The sequence below is a fragment of the Mollisia scopiformis genome (assembly GCF_001500285.1).
Source record: "Mollisia scopiformis unplaced genomic scaffold LY89scaffold_11, whole genome shotgun sequence".
Lineage (NCBI taxonomy): Eukaryota > Fungi > Ascomycota > Leotiomycetes > Helotiales > Mollisiaceae > Mollisia > Mollisia scopiformis.
This window is the reverse complement of record NW_017263591.1, coordinates 221,038-234,982: the sequence shown is the minus strand read 5'-3', so window position 1 is coordinate 234,982 and position 13,945 is coordinate 221,038. Positions and strand designations below refer to the sequence as shown.

At 45.8% G+C, this 13,945-nt stretch overlaps 4 protein-coding genes across 4 annotated transcripts; all 4 read left to right on the top strand.

Moving 5' to 3' along the window:
• The first annotated feature begins 6,833 nt into the window (after positions 1-6,833).
• Positions 6,834-8,384, top strand: LY89DRAFT_51219 (uncharacterized protein). The gene is made up of 2 exons (XM_018208074.1): positions 6,834-7,976; positions 8,026-8,384. Exons 1-2 carry the CDS (start codon positions 7,167-7,169, stop codon positions 8,077-8,079), a joined length of 864 nt encoding a protein of 287 aa, XP_018071682.1. The 5' UTR covers positions 6,834-7,166; the 3' UTR covers positions 8,080-8,384.
• Positions 7,755-9,110, top strand: LY89DRAFT_718049 (uncharacterized protein). Its single transcript, XM_018218387.1, has 3 exons — positions 7,755-7,976; positions 8,026-8,363; positions 8,558-9,110. Exons 2-3 carry the CDS (start codon positions 8,088-8,090, stop codon positions 8,912-8,914), a joined length of 633 nt encoding a protein of 210 aa, XP_018071681.1. The 5' UTR covers positions 7,755-7,976; positions 8,026-8,087; the 3' UTR covers positions 8,915-9,110.
• Positions 9,111-10,199: 1,089 nt separating this feature from the next.
• LY89DRAFT_644742 (uncharacterized protein) lies at positions 10,200-11,358 on the top strand. The gene is made up of 2 exons (XM_018211842.1): positions 10,200-10,577; positions 10,632-11,358. The coding sequence occupies exons 1-2, from the start codon at positions 10,437-10,439 to the stop codon at positions 11,034-11,036; spliced, it is 546 nt and encodes a 181-aa protein (XP_018071680.1). The 5' UTR covers positions 10,200-10,436; the 3' UTR covers positions 11,037-11,358.
• Positions 11,359-11,578: 220 nt separating this feature from the next.
• Positions 11,579-12,639, top strand: LY89DRAFT_684400 (uncharacterized protein). Its single transcript, XM_018214872.1, has 2 exons — positions 11,579-12,103; positions 12,152-12,639. The coding sequence occupies exons 1-2, from the start codon at positions 11,665-11,667 to the stop codon at positions 12,520-12,522; spliced, it is 810 nt and encodes a 269-aa protein (XP_018071679.1). The 5' UTR covers positions 11,579-11,664; the 3' UTR covers positions 12,523-12,639.
• The last annotated feature ends 1,306 nt before the right edge of the window (positions 12,640-13,945 follow it).

Below are 13,945 nucleotides of genomic sequence, written 5' to 3'. Positions count from 1 at the left end.
CTTACTAGGGTAAGGAGAGAGTTGTGACACTTTAAGCACCTGGTTTTAAAGTTAGTATTCGGCAACTATATCCACCTCTAGACGAGCCGAGACCCTAGTACCCACGGAGGTAACGACCATCGCGGTACAAGAACGTACCCCAGCTGTCAAGGTACTAGACACTTATAACGGTACTCAACACAAGCTCGAATCATTCCTTTGTTCTATGGATATCTATTTGATGTTCAACCCACACCTGTTCCCTAGCGAGGGGGCTAAGGTAGCTTTTGCCGCTAGCTACCTAAGGGGACTAGCCTTCAACTAGTTCAAGGCCTACTTGTCTGACTATATGACTAATCGACACGCAACAACTAGAACGATCCTCAATAGTGCTAGGGAGGAAACTAAAGTCATCTTTAGAGGGTTTGGAGGATTTAAGAAGGCTATAGTGGGGGTTTACAAGGATCTAGAAGTCGAGAAAACGGCTGAAAGGGAATTGTTGAGGCTACAACAAACAAGGTCTGTTAAGGACTATACTTCTAAGTTCTAGTAGTATTCTGGTTAGGCCGGATGGGATAGGAAAGCTCTGAAAAGGACGTACTACATAGGCCTCAAAGAGTTCATTAAGGACGAGCTCGCCCGAGTGGAGCTAGAACCCACTAGCCTCTAGGAAACTATACGCCTAGCCGCAAGATTCGACGAACGGTTCTACGAGAGGCGCCTCGAACGAAAAGGAGTATACTCTTATCGTTAAACATAGGGTTCTCCAAAGTCACATAATAAGGGGGATCCCATGTAGCTCGACGCAACCATAGCCAGAGGTTAGAGGAAGAGCGAAAGAAGAGGCTTTTATAGGAAGAAGCCTAGGAAGCAGCTTTCGCCAGAAGTTAAGAAGGAGCGTCGAGAGAAGGGACTCTATTACAAGTGTGGGCTACCTAGCCACGTTGCATCTTCCCACAATAAGGGAAAAGGCAAGCAAGCTAATGCCACTAAGGAAACCGAGACCTTAAGATAAGCTAATACTACCCATTGTATGGAAAAATAGGAGCACGATACTCAGCTAGGCTCAGACAGCGGCTAGTGGGGGCCTCCAGACAGCACGCCTGAACTCTATGATTCTAACGACGGGTCAGAGGAATCAGGAACCCTAGTTGAGAGGAGTGTCTAAGAGGAAGACTATCAACTCGGGGGAATTAGTCTAGTTAAGTCTCTAAGGGAACGTTTCCCTAAAGTCAACGAAGAGTAGATCGTTACTAGTGTAGGTTCCCTCTTAGTAACTTGGGAACCAAAATATAGGAGAAAGGAAGAATATATTAGCCCTTTATAGAGGGGGATGGATATGCCGGAAACTAGAACCTACTATACTGTTGTGTACCGAGACGCATAGAGGGTTGCCCTCCAAGCATCTCGGTTACCCGTACATGTATCCTACTTTAATTAGCAAGGGGACTAGCCCCAACCACTCGATGAAGTCCTAGAGGTAGGACAAATCTGGGAAATAGTTGCATACAACCAAAGCCTTTTGGTCTGGAGGGAAGCGGTGTTCCCACTCTTCGAAGGATAGAGAGCAAGGTTCGTAGTACAGCGACAAGACAACCTACTTATAGCTAGATTGCGGGAAAGGACTCTATACCGACTAAAGGAATAGAACACGTCCCTAAAAAGATGGGAATACTAGTTCACTAATCAAGAAGTGGTGGAAATCCTTACAACGGAAGGACGTCGATAAGCTCGGGTGAGATTTATTAAGGAGTCCTCCAAGGAACTAAATGCAACAGTAAAAACAATTCGGAGAAGTACGAGTCACTTCTATATACGAGCAACGATCCAGGGAATATCAACCATAATTATGCTCGATTCAGGAGCTTAGGGAAACTACATCTCAGGGGAAGTAGTATCCTAGCTAGGCATACTAGCTTGGCCGAAAGACGAGCCGTACCGACTAAGTACGATAAACGAGACAACTATCGCTCAAAACGAGGGAAGGGTCATACATAAGACAGCCCCTCTATAAATGAAAATATAAGGATATATCGAGATAATCGTCTTAGACATTGCTCCTATTGGCCGACACTAGGTGGTTCTAGGGATCCCCTAGCTACGGAAGCACAACTTAGAACTCAATTAGATAGATCACAGTTTGAGGCTAAATCGATGCGATTGCCCAAATGAGTGACTACAGGGACCTAGGGAGGCTAGTGCCACGGCCTCTGAGGCATAGGATCAAGCAACCGCTAGGCAGCTTGATTAGGGACGAGAGGGAATACCTCATCCCTATAAGAAGTATGCTAAGCTATTTAAGGACCCCGAAGATTTGAGGGCCCTACCCAAACATCAGCCCTAGGACTACGAGATCAACCTAAAAGAAGGCAAGCAGCCGCCTTACCAGAAGCTTCGCCGGCACAACCCGCAGACTTTGGGTATACTCGAAGAGTACATGCAAAAAGCGTTAGCAAAGGGGTAGATTAGGAAATCCAAGTCCCCTATAGCATCGAATATACTGATCGCACACAAGAAGGACGATCTAAAGGGACGGCCTTATGTAGATTACAGAGGACTAAACGACGCTACGGTAAGGGACGTGTATCCCTTGCTTAATCTCTAGAGTTTGAGAGATGCGATTGGGTCGGCAGTCATTTACACGAAGCTAGACTAGAACACAGCTTTTGCCTTAATTAGGATCAAGGAAGGCCACGAATGGAAGATAGCCTTTCTATTGCCTTCTAGCCTATGGGAATACACTATTATGCCATTCGGACTTACGAACGCGCTAGCCACATGCTAACGACAAAATGATGATATTCTACGGGAATATCTAAGCAAGTTTATAGTCTGTTATTTAGATGACATCCTAGTGTATTCACAGAGAAAGGAGGACCATAAGGGGCACGTGCGCCTAGTCCTCAAAGCCCTCTCTAGGGTCGACTCTAGACTCAAACTCAAGAAGTACGACTTCGGAGTCACTAGTACAAAGTACCTAGGGTACGTCATTAAGCCAGGAAGGGTGTTAGTCGACCTAGACAAACTACAGGAGATAAGAGAGTGGCAGTCGCCCCAGACGGTTAAAGATATTCAGTCCTTTCTGGGCTTCGCCAACTTCTATAGGATGTTCATCCGAGACTTCTCTAAGCTCGCGGAACCACTCACGGCGCTCACCAAGAAGGATGTCCCGTTCGTGTGGACACCTCGAGCGAAGGCTTCTTTTCAAGAGATAAAGTCTAGATTCTCGGAAGAACCTATACTCTAGTAGTACCAGGAGGATCGAGAAAGCATCGTTGAGACCGATGCATCGGACACAGCTATAGGAGCAGTACACTTGCAGAAAGCCGACGACGGAAAGTTACACCCTGTCGCATACTTCTCTAAGAAGATGTCACCTACAGAACAAAACTACGATATTTACCAGAAAGAGCTTCTAGCAATAGTAGAAGCACTCAGGCATTAGAGGGTGTACCTCCAAGGGGCTAAGTTCCCCGTTACTATCCACACCGACTATATGAATCTTCGGGCTTTTACAACCACTAAAGTCCTTGACAATCGAAGGTTGGCACGATAGTCTGAGGAACTTACTAGCTTTAATCTGAGAATCAAGCACATACCGGGCACACAGAACCCAAGGGCAGACGCCCTTAGCAGGAAACCTGGATACGAGAGCGATAAAGTATACGATAAGTAACCCTTGCTTCGTACTCTCGACAACGGGGACCTGGCACCAGCGATCAGGGAAATAGCCTCTCTAAGACGCCTAGACGGGACTCCGCTGGAGGCACGTATTAAAGAGGCCTATGATACGGACCCGATGGCAGGTTCCGTCTCTTAGTACTTTAAGAAGACGCCCGGGGGACTACTCACACACGACGGAAAGATTTACCTTCCCTTAAGTATTAGGGAAGAAGTCGTAAGGGAACAATACGGATTACCGGCCTATGGCCATCAAGGAGAGCGAAGGACCTTCCTCCGACTCTCGAGAGAGTACTAGTGTCCGTTAATGAGAGCCCTCGTTAAGAAAGTTATTAAAAATTGCGATACTTGTGTTAGAAACAAGACAAGTCGCCTCGCACCATACGGGTTAATGGGGATAGTCCCTATACTAGACACCCCCTAGAAATCAATATCGTGGGACTTTATCACGAAACTCCCGCTATCTGGAGATCCGGTATCAGGAGTTAAGTACGACTCAATCCTAGTTATTATAAAAAGACTCATGAAGTACATAATACTAGTACCCTACTAGGAGGCAAGCACGGCTAAGCAGCTTGCCTACGCTTTCCTTAGGGAAGTAGTCAGCCGGCATAGCTTGCCTAAAGAGATACTCTCAGATCGAGACAAGCTCTTTACCTCTAAATTCTAGACGGCCCTTACGGCCGCCCTAGGGATTAAGAGGAAAATAACCACTGCGTTCTATCCGTAGACTAATAGAGGAAACGAGAGAATGAACCAGGTAGTCGAAGTATACTTAAGATGCTACGTCAACTACCAACAGGACAACTAGGTAACACTACTACCGCTTGCCTAGTTCGCGTATAACAGTTCAACCACAGAGACCACGAAAGAAACACCTTTTTATACCAACTTCGGTTATAAACCCGTGGCATACAGAGAACTAGGCATTACAGCTATCGACAATAACCTAGCTAGGATCCGTGTCTCTAAGATTAAGGAACTACACACCTAGCTAGCCTTTGAGTTACAGTTTGTTTCCGAGCGCATTGCACACTACTACAACAAGCGACGTAGCTAGGAGCCTACGCTAAAAGAAGGAGATAGGGTATATCTAATTAGGAAGAACATTAAAACTAAGAGACTAAGCGATAAGCTCGATTACAGGAAGCTTGGACCTTATAAGATTAAGAGGGTGAAAGGACTTGTTAATTATGAATTGCAGCTGCCTAAGAACATGAGGATATACCCAACATTCCACATATCACTTCTCGAGCTTGCGCCACTAGGAGCGCCACCGGCTCCTTAAGTCGAGATCGACCTAGTTAACCCAGATGCCGAGTATGAGGTGGAACAAATACTAGATTGCAAGTATGTTAGGGGAAGGATCAAGTATTTAATCAAGTGGTAGGGATACCCACAATCAGAAAACACTTAGGAGCCTAGGTCGAATCTTAGCTGCCCTGAGATCCTAACTAACTTCTACCGCCGGTATCCAGACCTTCCCAGGAAGGAGCAGCAGCGGCAGAGGGCCCGCTAGGTTCTAGAAGAAGGGACGCTTCCACGGCATCCCAGTCAACGTTAGGGTCGCCCCAGCCGACTAGAGGAGGGGCCGTAGTGCGGTCCCGTTCTTCCTTCTCCAACCTTTCCTTTTCCTCTAAGGCATCTAGCTCGTCTAAGGTTCTAACGTTCCGCCGAACCATTTCCATGCCCCTTACACGCAACTCTTGTTGTTGTAGCTCGAGCTTGCGAACACGAGCCAGACCGGTCATAGCCGCCTCGAAGGCTATATCCTTTTCGAATTTTAACCGATCCTCCTTAGCACGAAGGTGTTGTAAATCGTTTATAGAAGCCTGTAGTGCGTCGCATCGAGAACCTCGACGGACACACTCTCCACACCGCTAGGATTTCGGATTAAGGACCACGCAAGTGCGGTAGTATCTAACGCAGTTGGAACAAGGTATAATAAGAGGATCACTGTAGAAATTTATAGTCTCAGAAAGTAGTACGCGTTGTTTGTGTTTTATAAGACGGTCGGAGGGTGGCATGTTGAAAGAAGAAGAGGGTTACCTTCTCCCTTCTAAATTTCCTTACTTTAGTTAAGCGCACGGGACTACGCTAAAGGAAATGGGGGATAGTGTCACAATCACAGGACTAGTGGACTATAGGCTTAGCAAGCGAGGCTCCTCGATTAGCGGTGGGCCTTAGGGTCATATGATTGGATCATTTGGATCTAATAGATCTAGTACCCTTGGATCGTGGGATCGCTAATCTAGCTATAATCTAAGTTTCTTATTGTCTATATAACTCTGGGTCGTCACCCATTAGGTAAGAGCTTTGTGCTCAACTTGATTAAGTTTTCCTAACTACAATATCATTGCCTTATCTTACTTCATTCACTATACCAACCTACGTGACCTTACTAGGGTAAGGAGAGAGTCGTAACAATTTAATAATTTGAAATTTTTTATTAAAAAAAATTATTTATAAATATAAATTATTTTAAAATTTATAAAATAATTTAAATAATTTAAATTTTTAAATGTCAGGGGTTGAACCCCATAATGCTTCGGCTACGCCTCGCTTAAGCACTAGCCTCCTTATTTTCTTTACGAGTGTAATCTCCGATCTAAGACTTTAATCTTAGAACACTTAGCGTGTGTCGAGGCTTCTTCGAAGCCCCTATTCTGTGTATATAAAGCCATAGCTAGCTAGCTCTTAGTTCTTTATCGAATTCAACGACAGTTTTACCCACTGCCTACGTCTTAAGTGTTCCCTCTTGGCGTAGCCCCTTACATAAATATATATAATTTAAAATTTAAAAAATAAAATAATATAAAAATAACGAAAATATTTTTTTTTAATAAATTTTTTATTTTCCCGAAAAGTCTGAAATATTTTAATTTTATATTTCGATTTCCAATCGTAAATCAACCTTGAATTTCATTAAAGAGCGTGCAATAATATATACAACTAATCAAAGGAGCTGTCACGGGTCGGCAGTGCTATGCTCAAGCAAATGGTTTCCCTAAATACAAGAAGAACAAACTGAAGAGAAAAGTCTACTCCCAGACTCTCGTGCGGTATTATATACATTGTTCTGGCCACGTATCCTTTAGTTGCTAATAGCAACGCAGGTGCCTTAGGCCTTTGGGCACCAAGTCTTCGCACGGGTCTCAACCCGTCACAGGAGCGTTTCACTATTTATGTACTGCAAAATCCAAAATCATAATTATTATCGCAAAATCTCCTCGATTTTCAACTCGCTTTCAGCAACAAAAGAACTTGAGCACCTCCTTTTCTCATTTTTCCTCCTGAATGTTCGACTGTTCTTGGTTCATTTTCGATTTTTGGACGGCAGATCTTAGATTCTTCGCCCGCGAATCATAGGTGGCTTTACTGTGGTCGTTGGCGCTAGAGTCAGACTTGAGCTGGACGTAGTCAGCTTTGGCACCGTCAGACTCGAACTGCTGCTGGATGTAGTCGTCTTAAGCGTGGTGGGGCTAGTAGCTGGAGCTGTCACGGATATGATTGATGAAAGAGATGAGATGATCGAGCTGAGTACCGTAGAGACTGGCTTTGGCACCGTAGCTGAGGAGGAGGACGAAGAAGACGTGGTCAGTTTCGAAGTCGTGACCACGGAAGAGGAAGACGATGACGAAGTGGTGGCCTTTGAGCTTGTGACTAGCGAGGAAGTTGTGTTTAGAAGAGTTGTCGACGTTCCTGCATTTCCATGTCCTTTCGTGCTTGTGGTTGGCTTTGTTGTGAGAACAGGTGTACTCGTGGAGGACTTTGTCGTTAGAATTGAGGACGATGAGGATGAGGAAGATGTTGGCGTAGGGAGTTTTGGGGTCGTCGAAAGAATGGATGAGAGAGTTGACAAGATTGAGCTGACAATTGTCGATACTGGCTTGGGAGTTGTCAAGGAGGAGGTCAGAACCGTTGAACTGGATGTAGAGGCTTTTGAAGTAGATGTCAAATTGGATGAAATCGTGGGAAGTAGTGTTGAGCTGGACGTGGGAGCTTTTGTGGTCGAATTAGGCGCGAAGGTGGATGTAGTCGTCCCTGCGTCTTCGTGGCCTTTTGTTGAGGATGTTGTCTTTGTAGAGCTGCTTGTCGTGTTTGCTATTGGTAGTTTGGTCGTGGTAGAGAGGACCGAAGACAGAGATGAGATGATTGAGCTCAGAACTGTTGAGACTGGCTTGGGTACAGTCGCCGACGAAGAAGTCAGTGAAGTTGTCGGCGCTTTTGTTGTCACAGCTGACGAAGATGACGTGGTTGGCAGTATTGGACTGACAACGGAGGAGACGGTCGACAGGGTGGAGCTTATAATTGAGGTTGGCGCCTTTGGTGTCGAAAGCATTGATGATGTGCTGACGGGAGAAGCAGTTGATGTTGGTGGAGGAGGCTTCGGTGTTACAGCAGTGGAAGAGCTGCTAGGGACGATAATGGATGACGTGCTCGAGACTTTAGGACTCGTCACTACTGAGGAGGACGTTGGAGCAACAACCGAAGAGCTGGATGTACTTGAGACTTTGGGACTTGAGACAACTGGAGTGCTCGTTGGAGCAACTACTGAAGAGCTGGATGTGCTCGAAACCTTGGGAGTTGTGACAACTGTGGTGCTCGTTGCTGATGTGCTCAGAACTGACGTACTCGAGGTGCTGCTTGATGTGGTAGCACCTTTACTAGCAACTCCGGCTGAGGAAGAAGCTGCACAGTTCGTGGGTTTGTCTTTGTTCAACTGTTCATAACAGTATGGGAGTGCTTTGAGAGGTCAGTATATGCCGAGGATGCGTGAACATATGACTAACATTGAGCTGATGCAGTCTCGCCGAAATATTCACAGTTGAGGTCATCGTTCACTCTCATCATAGCGCCATCGTCCAACACGACCCATGGACTATCAAGTCATTAGCATAGTTTGCTGTGTGGAAAGAGAGGGATCTTACTCTTCATCGGTACTGCAATCAGCGAGGCAAGTAGCAGAGACAGTGTCTCCAGGCTCTCTAGTTGCGCGTGTCGAGCAGCCATCCCATTCGCAACTCTTCTCTGTCAGAATGTTTCCGGCTATGGTGCAGTCAAGAGCAGCGAGTACTTGCTGCAGAAAGAGAGGGGCCGTCAAGAGCGAGAGGGCTGTGAGAGACTTCATGGTTGGAGATGGCTAGCGTCGAATTTGAGTGGCGAGTCTGCTCTCTTCTCTCGAGGCCTCGACTTCACTATTTATGATTTCGAACCGTGGCTCTGGACACTCGGCCCAAGCGGAATCGGATAAAGCATTTTGAAAGATGGAAAAATGTTTGTATACAACGTTTCCTTGGCGAACATTGGCACGGTCTAGATCCTCCATCACGCTGCTGCAGTTCCCAGCGGGAATAGTCTGTGGATGGATCATGGAGAGAGATCCCATTGCGCCAAGGTTACTGCCGAATGTCATTCATTTACTTTTTCAAGAATTTCTCATGTTTCAATATCAGACGAAAGTGCCGTCACGGAATATTGGACATCGGACGATTGTTCTTGCTGTTCTTCCAATATCAGTATATTGGAATCTGAAACACAACCCCGCCTCATTTAATATGCAAGTGCCGTGAATGACGTTCGTACCTCGCATCACACTTCTCTTCCAAAATGCAAACAAATCATCACCCACCTTTAACCTTGAGCGGGAAACTCTTTTACAGCATGGTAACGCCATGGAACGTTTGCATTTGGTATCTGTCGACAGACTAGAGGCAATCAGAAAGACAGAGAGTCCCAGACGATGGGTGATACTAGCCATTCATTGGTCGGACAGTATCTCCATACGTCGTACACATATAGAGTGGCTTTTGCTTGGAAAAAGCTTATTTCAAGATCTACACAGGCTTAGGAATATTTCCTGGGGACTGTAGGCGCCACCCCGCACGCCACAACTTTATTGCAACAGTCAATAAATGCAACTGCCTATGAAAATGTTAGACTTAAGATATAGCCGCCAAGACAGCCGCAGCCGAGAGAAAATCCTTGCACGTCTGCCAGGTACAGCCCACGTTTTTACAATATCCGATAAACTACGACATATCACCCAATCCCACGAGATCCTGACTCTTTGAGTGCATTCTGGAATTTAGGCCTGTGAGTGGTTACTTCCCCTGCGGACAGGACTCCGATGCAGCTCGTCAACTTGTTCACACAGGAGATGTAACATTACATTTCTTTCAGAGGCTCTTATCGAAAGTGACTTCACTTCAAAGCACATCAAGTTACATCAAAACCATTGCGGCTGTTGAGAAGACCATGCACAAGGCTGAGAGCTTCTTGTAATTGTCAGCAAAACTGAGACCCGATCGCTTCTAGATGACCCGAATATTACAAAGAATGCACGGTACCGAAAACAGTCGCTTGAAGATTGACTTGCTAACTATTAGTCGGTATATGTGCTTGATAATCTGACTGCATTATAAAGCACAACCTCGATTCGCTGGTTGGGAATAAGCCCCACATTACTCTCACTATTCCCTTCGCTTATCTCGTTACGCTCGCTCTGGGGAAGCGAAAGCGAGACAGCCAGCGCACGAACCACTCGTACGTCAGCTTGCAGGCACCGCAAATGGACCCCAACTGGACTCAAAGACAATGACTACAGTACATCGAATGCCATTATATAAAGCACAAGTTCTTCATCTATGAGGAATTATAAACTCAGCTTCAATCTCCAGCTTCACTCTCCATCTTCAATCTTATCTGTCAAGAATTTCAATTCTTCCTCAATCACAAAATCCATCTACAACATAACCGAATAGGCATACCTCACAATGGCTTCCAGTGTAACAGCCGCTAGTACTGCAGACAGATCCAAGCCTTTTATACCATTGGCTGGATTGGCTACCGACGGCTGGTCGAATGAGAACGAAGCAACCGCTACATGCTTTTGTGGCGCCGTGCAAATGGCATTCGTGAGTATCACTCTTCACCCAAAACATCTTCTCATCTCTAACACATCATCCCAGCCTCTCAAAGCCCCAGGCTATGTCGGTAGTTTCATTTGCAACTGCTACGACTGCCACAAGATAACTGCCTCAATGTTCGCATCCAACTTCATCACTCTCGAGTCGCACACCAGATACATTCGTGGCAAGGACAACATCACCATCTTCAAGCAAGACAAAACCATGTTTCGTCACGGAAATTCGATGGCCAATCACTTCTGTAAGTCGTGCGGTACGCTCTTGTACCGAGTCGGTTCGGCTTGGCCAGGACAGTATATCATGCGAATTGGAACTGTAGATGATTTCAATCTGCACGATACTGTGTTGAAGCCACAGCAAGAATTGTTCATCAAGGATCGTGTGTCCTGGTTGCATGGAATGGATGGTGAGAAGGGAGTTCAACAGTTGCAGAGAATGGTTGATTAGTTGGCTGATTGAGGTGACTGGGAAATGGTACGGAGTTTTACATTAAGGGGAGATAGCGCGGATTTAAGACTGGGATGGTTGGGGATGATGCGGGCAACATATGTTGAGGTGCTTTGGAGTTGATGGAGGCTGTCCACGTGACTAATGGATTTCTTTGAGCAAGATTCGCAAAAAGCGTGTAAAGCTCTGTTTACGATGGACTATCATAAAATGTCTTTGCAAGATTCTTAAATTTGTATTCAATTCCGGCTTCTGCAACAGTCCATGGATCCTCTATCTAAATCAAATGGTGCGCAAGCGCGCTTCGCTCCTTCCACGTTCTGTTCAGCGCCTCGAATCAAATCGCTCTCCTCTTAATCTGTTTCCTTCATTTATTGCACCGTTCGGTAAGATCATTCGCGGCTCACCAGTATCTTCAATACTTTAGCTTCCATTCTTAGAAAGCACTACTCTACAGGCATGATGTCGGGTCACGGTCCGCGTCAGTGAGTATATCTCTGTACCGTGCTCCTTGGGAGATCTGCTGACTGCTCACAGATCACCTAGGCATGTACGGAATCCCATCCGCCAATGGGTTTGGTACCGGGGATCAGACTCCGACGGTTACGATACCAATTCGGATTCTGAAATGGATACCGACGATGCCAATAAGCCGCCAAGTCCACCTGCATCACCACCTATGCCTCCACAGTCCCGTCGGCTCTTTGATGGGACCATATCACCTCTCACACCCTCATCATTTGAAGAAATTCAGTCGTGCCCTTGTCTGGAGTCCAATTGTAATTTGTTAAGCAAGCAAAAATCGTCTTGTGAGCACGCTCGATTCTCAAATCAATACACTTTCGACGCTTCACCAAAACGGCCAAGGGAAGAAGACGAGGACAAGCAGACGGATAAGACGCCAAGGGGTGAGAAAAGGCTCCGATTGATCGAAGGACGATGTCAAACTTCCGAAGATACGACCACACACGATTCGGAACTCGACATTGAGATGGAGGATGCTTTTAAGTCGTTTGCACTAGACACACCAATGACGAACACAGAAATGGAGGAAGATATTCCAGATGGTAAGATGTACTCTCTTAGTAGCGGTCAAGGTATTGATGTTCCTCGAGCATTCGCTTCCAAGAGGAAGAGAGACACAGCAGCCGATGAAAAACATGCTTCCAAGAGAGCCAAAACAGCAGAATCGCACGCGGCATTCTATTCAAATGAAACGAGAAACATCGCAAAGAGTGTAGGAATTCCTCCGGCGAAGACAAACAGGGCAGGATCATTCCAGGATTTGAATTGCGGGTCTAAGTTTGTCATGGAAGAGGAACAAGGAAGTCGATCGAAGGGTACCAGAAATGCCAGGCTAGATCAAAGCCCCGAGTCAGAGAGAAAGAGGAAAGGAGAGGAGGATGGCGGGATTTGTTCCAAAGGGTACAAAAAAGCCAAAGTGGAATATGAATTGTTGTTCGAAGAATGGGACGAACATATATAGGAATGGTATGGCTCGTTCTGTATCAGGAACCGGCTTTGTTCCAGAGCGAGAGACATAATTAGGGATTAGAAAAGATTCGATAAAGAAGGGAGATCAATGCTAGTACTATGCTTAAGCAAGAGATACAGCAACCTTGATCAACTCCCAATATTATAGTGAAGTCTGCCAGTCGAAAAGTTTCGCCCCTGTTGTGTACGATTCCGTAGAAGAACAGCAGGAAATTCTGCATCTGAAATGCTAAGTCTTCATCCCTTGGGCAGATTCGTATGATGCGGAGGAAATGAGATTGGACATGAAAGAGCTTTGCAAGGGGAAGGGGTCGGGCCGAGGCCTCGGCACCAGCACCGGCCCATCCCGATACCCTAAAGGATGAAAAGTTAATTGTCCGTCTTCAATGTCGCCTAGAAGTATGCTTCAACTATCTCAATCGCATGATACCTTCCAACGCTCCTCCAAGGACGTTGGAAAGTCTTGATTTGGCATTTCCGTTTCTGTCGCCATCGTAATGGATCTAACCCTATCAGAGTCGCCAGAGAGCGAAATAATCCTTCTGGAGTCATCAAAGCCCACAGCGACATCACAGAACACGATATTCCGAACAGCTTCGCACAGCCCGCAGTCCGCCATCGATCCAACTAGGCATATTCCTATCGTTCCGTCAAAAATAGATTCTTCCAGCGCATCCTCTCTACGACAGCCGTCCTCAGCGTACACAGATGCCATGGCAACAATGGGATGAATATGAAGGTTCCAGGCAGAATAACACATAGTTTTATATGATCTGCAAGTGCTGTTTGGAGTGGATTGGCTATGGAGAAGTGGAGACGAGGTATGCGTGCGGTTTCTTCGGACAATTGTATATCGAAGCTACGAACACCATAAACACACCTTCAAGTTCTGATCAAAGGGCTTGATCTTGTCACGGAGCACCGAACTGGCTTGGAACAATCTGCAATTCATCTACCACTATCTTTCGAACACAAACAGCACAAAGGGAGCCTGGCCAGCTTGCCAGGGATTAGAGACATTGTACATATGTTGGGACCAGGATCGACAATATACGAGTATTAAATGTTCAACAGCTGGCTGGACAATACGCATGGTCAACTTCTCGGTCCTTCAAGGTTTGAATTCGGTATTATTTCAATCCCCAAATAGCAATCTTCAACATGTGTTGACCTGAGTACTCAAAAAGTCATACGCAAGAATTCATTTACCTTCTGAATTATATTGTTCAGGAGTCTGTCCTGACAAGGTGTGAGGATGAGTGTTACAATTGTCCGACAGCTCTATAATTATTTTGCCAACCTGAAGTCCCCTCCTCCGGGCTCTTTCTTCTCTTGTTCTCTCTAGTAGACCTTCTCTTATTGTCAACATCTTCTGTTACTGTCAGCTTCTCTCTTGTTGTCAACATTTTCTTTTC

Excerpts from the sequence above, each read along its gene's own strand:
- LY89DRAFT_718049 (XM_018218387.1), top strand. The coding sequence starts at position 8,088 with ATGGATGACGTGCTCGAGACTTTAGGACTCGTCACTACTGAGGAGGAC. Across the intron at positions 8,364-8,557 it reads AGGAAGAAGCTGCACAGTTC|CATAGTTTGCTGTGTGGAAA; the intron begins GTGGGTTTGTCT and ends TCAAGTCATTAG.
- LY89DRAFT_684400 (XM_018214872.1), top strand. The coding sequence starts at position 11,665 with ATGGATACCGACGATGCCAATAAGCCGCCAAGTCCACCTGCATCACCA. Across the intron at positions 12,104-12,151 it reads GGAGGAAGATATTCCAGATG|CATTCGCTTCCAAGAGGAAG; the intron begins GTAAGATGTACT and ends ATGTTCCTCGAG.
- LY89DRAFT_644742 (XM_018211842.1), top strand. The coding sequence starts at position 10,437 with ATGGCTTCCAGTGTAACAGCCGCTAGTACTGCAGACAGATCCAAGCCT. Across the intron at positions 10,578-10,631 it reads GCGCCGTGCAAATGGCATTC|CCTCTCAAAGCCCCAGGCTA; the intron begins GTGAGTATCACT and ends ACATCATCCCAG.
- LY89DRAFT_51219 (XM_018208074.1), top strand. The coding sequence starts at position 7,167 with ATGATTGATGAAAGAGATGAGATGATCGAGCTGAGTACCGTAGAGACT. Across the intron at positions 7,977-8,025 it reads GGGTGGAGCTTATAATTGAG|CAGTTGATGTTGGTGGAGGA; the intron begins GTTGGCGCCTTT and ends TGACGGGAGAAG.